At 35.8% G+C, this 10,000-nt stretch overlaps 1 protein-coding gene across 1 annotated transcript in view; it reads right to left on the reverse strand.

The window, feature by feature from the left end:
* Positions 1-1,154: 1,154 nt before the first annotated feature.
* LOC125035240 (wolframin-like) overlaps positions 1,155-10,000 on the reverse strand; it is an 8,882-nt gene continuing 36 nt past the window's right edge. Inside the window, exons 1-6 of the mRNA XM_047627503.1 lie at positions 9,904-10,000; positions 9,014-9,121; positions 8,706-8,822; positions 7,784-7,880; positions 6,357-6,450; positions 1,155-5,963 (exon numbers count right to left, since the gene is read on the reverse strand). The exon at positions 9,904-10,000 is cut by the window's right edge and continues 36 nt beyond it. Of these exons, the coding sequence (XP_047483459.1) occupies positions 4,032-5,963; positions 6,357-6,450; positions 7,784-7,880; positions 8,706-8,822; positions 9,014-9,121; positions 9,904-10,000 (2,445 nt within the window). The 3' untranslated portion in view covers positions 1,155-4,031. The remainder of the gene's footprint in view (positions 5,964-6,356; positions 6,451-7,783; positions 7,881-8,705; positions 8,823-9,013; positions 9,122-9,903) is intronic.

The raw sequence follows: 10,000 nt of genomic DNA on the forward strand, positions 1-10,000 counted from the left end.
GTCGTCCCCCAAAATGATGTTACTGCTGTGACTCTGGCAGTTCTTGGGAGTGCCAAATTCCTCACGTGAATGTGAAGGGGTTGGCCCACTATTAGGGAAAACTCTGGTGGTCTTGGACCCCTTCTGGGTATGGTTCTCATTAAGAACTCCATTGTTTTGGAGGTGTCTGTTGTGGGTTTGTTTGGAAGGTGCGTCTTTCCTCTTGGGAGGAGAAGCTATTATTTCTCTCTTATTCTGTCCCCAGCATGAACAAAGTCTGGTCTTTCTTCAACAGCCTCCATGAGTTTCTTTGTCACTGAAGGGGGATGAGGGCCCTTGGGTGCCATCTCCCACTCCATGCCACTGTCCTAGAGAGTTTTGGGTAGTGAAGTAGTTCACATACAATAAATGATATTGCCAAAAATGCGTCAAGTTGACTGGCCTCTAGCTCGTGGAGCTGCCACTGGAATTACATGAGAAAGCCCTTTCATTGTTCAAGTGCTATTTTTTCAGAATGTTAACATATAAAAATACAAAGGAGTCCATATTTCTCTGACTGCTCTTGTTTTAATACACAACTCTGATGTGACTGTGGTGGTTTTAACACATGCTAAGAGAGAGGAGGACCAATTTAATACATTTCATGTCAACATTATTCTCAGCAAAATATCATGTGAAATTTCATATCAGTCCCTAAAAAAAGATGTATATTTTAACAAGAAAAGTCTTATCCGTTCTTTTGTATCCTTTAATTACACCTATTTTGTATTCACTTTCTCACCTGTTTTGAACTACATAAGGACAATTTTGACTATGCCATAAGAGAAAAAAGAATTTTTCACTATCTAAGCAATTATATCTGCACAAGGCAACAAGGGTTTACTAATTCAGCATACTAGTTACTAAATAGCTTATAGATAAGTGAATGTTAAATTAGATGAGGACTGTCAATCTGTTCAGGAATGGATATACAACATATATATAACAGGCAGCACTGTAACCTAAAATAGCCAATGGTGAAGTGTATGTAAGATGTATACAGTGCAGAAAAAAAGTTTCAGTGGCAAACCTGTGCCTCAATTTTTTAAAGAGAATGCTGAATATGATTTTGACTTTTCTTTCAATAATTCTTTCCTAGTAGAAAACACATTTGCAGAATGTAATAAAAGGAGAAAAACAAAGCCACAGCTTTATTATCAAGTGACTAGTGATGGTTACTAAAGCATATAGAACATAAATCAAGTGAACTGAAAGAGTAACAGGAATAAATTATATCCAATACCTCAGAAAGCAATAGTAAAAATATTAGATGTGACTTACAATATAAAGAAAATTAACACTATATAAACCCAAAGTACAGTATTTTATGGAAACAAAATTCTGGCAATGTATCTGGAACTATTCCATATCCAACAATTACAATTACATAAAAGTCATTTACATTAACTTAGTATTTTTAATATCATACTGGGAACATAATTCATATTACAAAATCTTTTAAAAATACAATCGTTATCACATATCAAAAGTGAGAGAAAATACTGTAAATACAATCACCACCATACTTTTTCAAGAACAATCATTTTTCTTCTCCCGTTCACTTAAAGAAACCAAAACAACATAACATAACAGAAAATAGCTGTTGCCCGAACACTAAAAGCTGAGAATCTGTAAGTGTACAAAATATTGTTCTTAAACAAAATGTTATATTCTTCTTAGCATGAGCAAATCACTGGTATATCACAGATTTTAGGCAGTGAAATCCATCCTCTTGATCAAAAAAATGCAAATTTCCAAGTTTCATTTCCAATGTAGCATATGTTAGTAGTTTGCCTACTTTGATATATCACTATTTCTTAAAGCTGCATAATCATTTTTTTACAAAATGATCAGGAAAAGCTTCTCAATTTAAAGTTACATTAAGACATTCAAGTTACCAAATATTCATTTCTTATAACTTACTTGCTTCAGATCTCTGTCAAGCTGCATTAAAAACCTATTTTCAAAAATATCTTGAAATCTGATGCATCAGAAGAGTATTCAGAGGTTATTTTTATTATCAGGACCATCTTCACAAACACTTAATTTTCTTTTTCACCTGAATATCAATGTCATGACTTGGTAAACCCTAAACCCTTTAACCTACTGTGTGCAGATGACATGACATACATACCACATCCACTGTAATTTTAGTTTCTTAGCTGTAGTTACACATAGATGGCCCCAGTAGTACTAAGCCATCAAGGAAAGAATTTTTATAGCCTATCATTACTGGAATTTTAATATCATTTTAACAATCATAATGTCATTAATAATGATAAAAACATGGATATCAATATCATTAGAAAAAAAAAAAATTCTTGAAAATTCAAGGAAATAGGAAATCAGATCACATAAGGCCTGTTAATTGATTCCCTGTTGGCTAAGCACTTGTGCCATTTGTGCACAACAAAAATTCACAAAAAATACAGGACTGAAAACAGTCACAATTGTAGACAACTTTCATGAAACCTTACCTATCATTTTTACTTATCAATAAATCAAAATGTGCAACTTATAATATAGTACATAAATTGACGAGCACCTCTTAATACTCTGCTCAACAAGGCAAGAATATCTACAGTTGAGATCATCATCACCCAGCTTCCTCGTTAACCAGATAACACAGGGTAAATTTTTTTGTGAAGTAAGGTAAGAATAGGTTTACATTTGTGTGCCTGGGCAATAGTCTGGCTTGTTGTAGGCCATGCTCAATCTCATTCCCTCCATTAGGACAGACTAAAGGCATTACCCAGCATCTGTGATTATTCCCCATGACATGATAGCATATTATTTGTCACCAGTTTGTTCAAAAGTGACCACTGTATGCATCTTGATTTGCTCTCAAGCCAGCCCTTCTGTAGCACACACTTATCATCAATGAACAGTTTCTGAAAAGATATGTATAAAACCGACAGACACCATTTTCATACACTTGATTAACATGTACATTTCAGAATCAACTCTATAAAAAAATCTATACCCAACTCTAAATTTTTGTGATAGAATATATCTAAAACTGTTATAACACCTTTCCTTGTACTTTGATTAATAAGCTGAATAAATCTATAACAATCAGAAATTATGTTCTGGTCCACGGAGAAAGAGACTTCTGGTCAGTAATCTAGGACCCACATACATGAGTAATTCATTATTGATGATTGTTTCCTTGCATAAACAAACGTAATCATACTTTACGACATAAAAACAAATAAACATGTATTACTTCAATATTCACCACCAAACACACAGTTAACAATACTTCATAGAACAACATATAATCAAATGAAAACTGAAACAACAGAAGTGAATACCTCAATTATACAAACAACATTCATCTATAACATATCTAAAAATATTTAGAAACCTTTCACCAAAACTCTTAACATTCTTTCATGATTGGATGAGCTTGTAACACTGCATAGACTGCAAAATGACATGAAGTAAAATAAATGGATACTTCTGAACTTGGACATAAATTCACATATACCCCATATATGGGTTCATCTTCTCAAGGACTCTTTAGTGTATAAACCACATAGGCAAAGGCAAATTTTGTAACTTCTGTAATATTTAAAAAAAATTGTGTACCATAGAGAGCAGCAATTACAATTCTCAATACTACATACATGTTAAACAAACCCGTAGACATCCTCTGCATTCTCTGGCTAAATATGCCAAAGTAACAAATTATTTTTTCCATTATAAAACTAAAACTTCAGCATTTTTTGTTGTTGTTAGCAGGTGGTGGTGGTGGTTTGTTTTTGCAATCACCAGAATTGGAACGTCATACCATGGTTAACTTTGTTAAATAAATATTAGTACATTTTAGTAATATGTAATCTACAAATAAGACATCTGGTTCAAATACATTTTCCAAATTCAATGCAATCTACTGACCATTTAGATATTTCTTTTCCCCTAAAGATACATATTGCAATTCTAGATTTATGCACACGCATGCACCCCAACGCACGCGCACACACACACACACACACACAAGTGAAAAAAAATTAGATAGTAAGTGTTGGGCCCATGAAGAAGTTAAAAATGAAGGCTGGAATAACCCACACATCAAAGTCAATATGAAAATAAATTTTCTTTACAGAGGGGAGTTTTACTTTACAGTTTATACAGGAAATTGATGTCAAATGTAAACTTGGTTGGGAAGTACCAATACCATTTGACAGAGAACCTATAAACTCAATTTCATCATCAATTTGTAGTCCTAATAAGAATTTTTGAAAAGTATTATCTGCATGCAAAGTCACTTGTGATCCTTCAGCTCCAAATTTCCACACTGAGGAACTCATTGCTACTGTAACTTCAAACGTGTATTCATTCCAGCTGTCTAGAGTGCAAGCATCTGCTCCTAAAACGGAATGAATCGTGTGGCATCGTTCAATCTGTAATGTCTTTTCTTTGGGTGATGGACACTGGGATAACGTTTTACCAAAGTAACACCTTAAGGGTTTCCGAAGAACAAAAGGAAGAACTGATAAGGCAATTTCAGGTAAATTGAACACACTAACAATGTTCACTGCTGACACTGATCCATGCCACTTTACAAAGACTCCTTGTAAAGGAAGACAACCATGAACAGTAAGAGCTGCTGAATCTTTTGAAGGTACACAAACATTCCTGTAACTCTCCCATTGTAAATTTGAATAAACTGCATTTGGAACTGCCAAAATCAAATCTGGATGTAAAATAGCAATTACAGTCCCAATAGTTATGATTAGCTTGACAAAAATTAAAAGTTTGGGGAACCATAATTTCAGAATGCAAGTGGTAACTATGCAAGCTCCGAATACAAACAGTGCTAACTGACCATCGATCCCTACATGAAGACATACATAAGCAAACATTAGTCCGGGCCCAAAAAGAAAGAAGAGAGAAGCTATACTTGGCAACATCATTATCAGTGACCATGCAGCTAAAGGATATAAAAGGTTGGATGGTTCTGCTATCTTGTAAGAAGCCATTACTGCCAAGTGGCACCATGTAATAGTAACAAGATGCGGTGGAAGCACACTTAGTTTATTAGTAACACATATGAGTATTTGCAAGTTACACCACATGAGATGCAGAAATGGTCCAATACCTAAATGCAATTTTACATGCCATCCAATGTCAATATGTTGTTCAACTAGTAACTCTTCTGCACCAGTTCCTTTTGCAAGGGTGAATAGCCACTGGCTGACACTTTCATGCACACTTGGAGTCACTGCCATAACATATATACTCAGAGATATGAATTGCCAAACCTTTAACTTTTCTGGAATTAAGAACAACGTTAAAATTGTGAAAATATACATCACAGGCAAAAAGCAAATCACAAGCTTAGGTGACACTAATGGAACAGTTCCTAAATATATAACTACTGATAAAAAAAGAGCAACATATGGTTTCCAACATCTTGCTTTGAATTTACCTTCAGCATGTTCAATGTCAAGTTCTGGACAGTAATGTGAGAAAAGGATAGACCACGAATGAAAACTGTCAAAGTGTTTTCTATTCAGTAGCAAATGTGCTGTGGCCACCATCATTACCAACAAGGATATACAAGATATAAAAAGGGGGAATGCTGAAAATGCTCTGTTGACACCTACTAGTGATATCAAACCTGATATTAGACATACAATAAGTGTACTAGTAAATGGTGTCAAGATATTCAACAGATACTTCACGTAATTTGTAAATGTAACACCAAGAAACTGTAAACAACTCTGATAAACTTTATTTAAGATTCTCATTGGCAAAAGTAAACCATTAAGAATCTGGTGTGAATGTGCATTTTGTGAGACTTGATTCATGAAATGATGAATGGGAGGAACTCGGCCATTGCAGTATATTACAGCAGCAGATACTAGGTGCTCTTCACTAAATCTCTCTCCTCCATATCGCTCCTCCAAGTCACTGTTGCTGTCCACAGGTAGTGAGTCCTGGAAAGTAGTGGATTAGAGTTACTTGCACATACATCATTTTGCTATCTATTCTAGTATCTTTTCAGTCATATTACATATATGTGTAATACCTAATTCACTGAGAAATAAAAACTTCTGTAGTCATTTGATTTCTTCTCTCTTATTAATATCATCATTCAAAGGTCAATAACTCTAATGAATAATCTTCAAAAACATACTTTTTCCTCTACTGTATAATGTTTATCAATATTATGACCTGTCATAAAATAAGAATAAAACAAGAATACGTAAATAATGGCACTCAGAAATATCTTTACAAAGGACCTTAACTTTATTCTGTGTAAAAGGACAACATAATATACATCTATCTCTTAATTCGTATTTCAGTTAGATAGGACCTACAGCTCTTACCCCAGAATCATCAGGTTGTTCAGTTCCTGCCAAAACTTCTTGCATCTTCACACCAAGTCTGCTGCTGGTGATGAAGTCATTTCCATCACTCACACTGTTGGCATTTTAAAAAGAAAAGAAAAGAAAAAAAAAATATATATATAATAACATCATTATAAATTTCAGTTATTACTATTTGCTATTAATATCACTCTACAACTTCAATCTATACATGCACGATCCAAGAGAAATCAGTCAACCATTCCCATGTTCATGTTGAGAATTGACTTCCAACAATTTCATTACATCCTTTCTTACCATTTATAGTTCTCATTACATTTATGGAGACCGCCACCATTATCTTTAATTTTTTATTTATTTATCTATTTCTTAAGAAAAATCAGTCTTTTATTTCCCAAATGAAACCAAACTCAAAATATAACATCTCTATAATAATAACACCCCCCCAAAAAAAGAAAAAACCTAGGTCCTTTCTTTATGTATTATACTAATCATAGGTAATAACGGGAACAAGAGGAAGTCTCAAACCCCTCAGAAACAATATATGACAGGAATGACAGAAAAACATCAACAAATTTTCATCTAGCAACAGGTACTTCATGACTCAGCCTTGCCTTTGTATACAGTAGTTGTTGAAATATTTTGATGATTAAATTGCTACACTCTGTTAGTGAAGAGAGATGCAAGCATGTGATATCTTTTAAACTTTATTACATCTGTGATAAATAAATTTGTCTGTTTATTCACAGATTATTTGAAATCAGTTGGATCTACTTGGTCTAAGAGGGTTTATTATTATTATTATCGTTATTTTTTTTAGCAACTCCCAAAAGCTTATATATTATCAAAAGCATGAAGCATTTCTGAACTAACAGGGGGAATGTTACAGTAAACTTGACTTTGCTTGACATCATGCCATATATGATATATGGCATACAAAATTGTTTTTGAACTAAAGATATCAAATGGTCATTCACAGATTTAACTAAACTAGTGTTACGAATTGAGAACACTATATGACTCCAATTGAATGACGTGATGTGATGTTATAACATTCATCAAATCTTTTTAACACACAAAGAAGGCAACAAGAATATCTATTCATTTGGAAAGTTTTAAGGCTTACTGCCGTCTATTTTTTATCATTCATTTGCAAAATTCAAGTGCCCCCTCAGAAAGGCTTCTTTCTAGGGGGATCACTAAAATTATTCACTCTATTACACATGCCATGAAGGCTACTCTTTATCCTGCATTTCTACAGGGTTGGAATTATATGGCTACTTCTTGAGCTGCAGCCTTCCAAAGCTGAACTACACCCTTGTTTTCCAATGCTTGTATTGAAAACTAATACTGTGCTCTGATTACTTCCAAAGGTTATGGAATTAATAGTAATATCCACTTCTTGCCTGTCCCTTATAAATACTGACCTGGTGAAAAGCATGCGGGCGGCCCTTCTAGCCAACTTTTCTTGCTGGTCCATTGCAAGACATTCACGGACTTCATGGTAGTTGTGTTCACAAATGCCTGCAAGAAGCAATCAAAATTAAAGTTAAGGCATTATAAGAGATTCAAAAGTGGTGTGCCTTATTAATGCAGAATTATTCAATAAAGGTATCATTGTCATTAGTTGGCCTTACATGTAATTAAGAATAATCAAAAGAGAGAGAGGAAGGGAGGAAGGGAGACAGGGAGACAGGGAGGCAGGGAGGCAGGGAGGCAGAGAGGCAGAGAGGCAGAGAGAGAGAGAGAGAGAGAGAGAGAGAGAGAGAGAGAGAGAGAGAGAGAGAGAGAGAGAGAGAGAGAGAGAGAGAGAGAGACAGACAGAGACACAAAGAGAGAGAGAGGGAGGAAGGGAGGAAGGGAGGGAGGAAGGGAAGAAGGGAAGAAGGGAGGAAGGGAGGGAGAGAGAGAGAGAGAGAGAGAGAGAGAGAGAGAGAGAGAGAGAGAGAGAGAGAGAGAGAGAGAGAGAGAGGGAGGGAGGGAGGGAGGGAGGGAGGGAGGGAGGGAGGGAGGGAGGGAGGGAGGGAGGGAGGAAGGGAGAGAGGGAGGGAGGAGGGGAGAGAGGGAGGGAGGAAGGGAGGGAGGGAGAGAGGGAGGGAGGGAGAGAGGGAGGGAGGGAGGGAGAGAGGGAGGGAGGGAGGGAGGGAGGGAGGGAGGGAGGAAGGGAGAGAGGGAGGGAGGGAGGGAGAGAGAGAGAGGGAGGGGGGAGGGGGAGGGGGGGAGGGGGAGAAGGTGAGGAAGAGAGTCAAAGTTAAAAGTCAAAAGTCAAAAGAGAGAAAGAGAGAGAGAGAGAGAGAGAGAGAGAGAGAGAGAGAGAGAGAGAGAGAGAGAGAGAGAGAGCATACTCACCAACATTTTTATCCATACAATCCTGTAAGAGTCTTGTGGCTTCAGTGTTTCCCTGGAAGGATGCACGACTCAGCCAATACACAGCAAGTCTCGCTCCTTCTTCATCAATCTCATTCTCTAAAAATTTAAATACAATTATGTACAGTAAAGAAAACATTTCTATAAAATCATACTGCATAATTTAACACAAATTTTATGGTTAAATCTAAAAAAGGAAGTATCAATACACTTTCTTTCCTAGTCATTAAGTCTTTATCTTTTCAGATTACATTATCTTCAAAAATCAAAATTATGATAATAAAATTTACCATCACTGATTTGTTCCAAAAGAGTTTTTCCAATGATCAGCTGAGACTCTGGACAGCCGTCTTCTGCTAACTGGCTTCTCATCCGACGCAAAATTCCCCGAGGTCCTTCTGCAATACGCCAAAAATTTTAAAAAAGGCATATACATAAAATGCAAAAGATTATCTTCACTACAGAATTTTGAGAATTAACTGTATAAATTATTTTTTGACATATTCACCTAAAAGCACTTACATCTTACTAATAACTATTCTCTACAGGTGAATTATAATATAACTATAAAACACTTTTTCCATATCAATGAATCAGTTGAAATAAAAAGTTGATTTGTGATAAATAAAACTCTCCCACACAGAAGGGAAAAAAAAAAAACATTTAAGCTGAACTTTTAATTTTGGATAGAATGCAATAATATAAAAAGGTGCCAATTTCTATAATTCTTTTTATTCTGCCAGTCTTCTGTTCAATCTTTGTGACAACAGGGCTGTACTCAAAAACATTTTCTTGAATATATACATACCTGCTTGTCTGTGATTGTAAGCCCATTACCCTAGAAACATTGCAATAACAGATATTGGGGGACTTAATTACTAAATGACACTTCTTGGGCACAACAATCAATATTATTTCTAGTGCAGTTGGGTCCTGTGAAAAGTTTCTTGAGTAAATTCCCAGTGCTACAACTGATCAAAAAAAACTAAGTGACGTTCAATATACTTAAACTATTCTGGATAAACTGACATACTCTGAATAATGTCAATTTATCTAATAATTGCCTTAGCAATATACTACATGACATCATTCAATATGTTTCCACTCATGTAACCACACAATCCAAGTGATACCTCAGGTTTGAGTAGTTTGAGACTTTTTTTGAGACACAGTGCCTTACCCTGAATGCTCCACTGCCTCCTCGCGGTCCTCTTGGCGGGGGCTGGCTCCGGTGCAGGGGCTTGGTCTGCCGCCTGCTGGGCCTCGTGTTGCTTAGC

This window comes from Penaeus chinensis, chromosome 19, assembly GCF_019202785.1.
Source record: "Penaeus chinensis breed Huanghai No. 1 chromosome 19, ASM1920278v2, whole genome shotgun sequence".
NCBI lineage: Eukaryota > Metazoa > Arthropoda > Malacostraca > Decapoda > Penaeidae > Penaeus > Penaeus chinensis.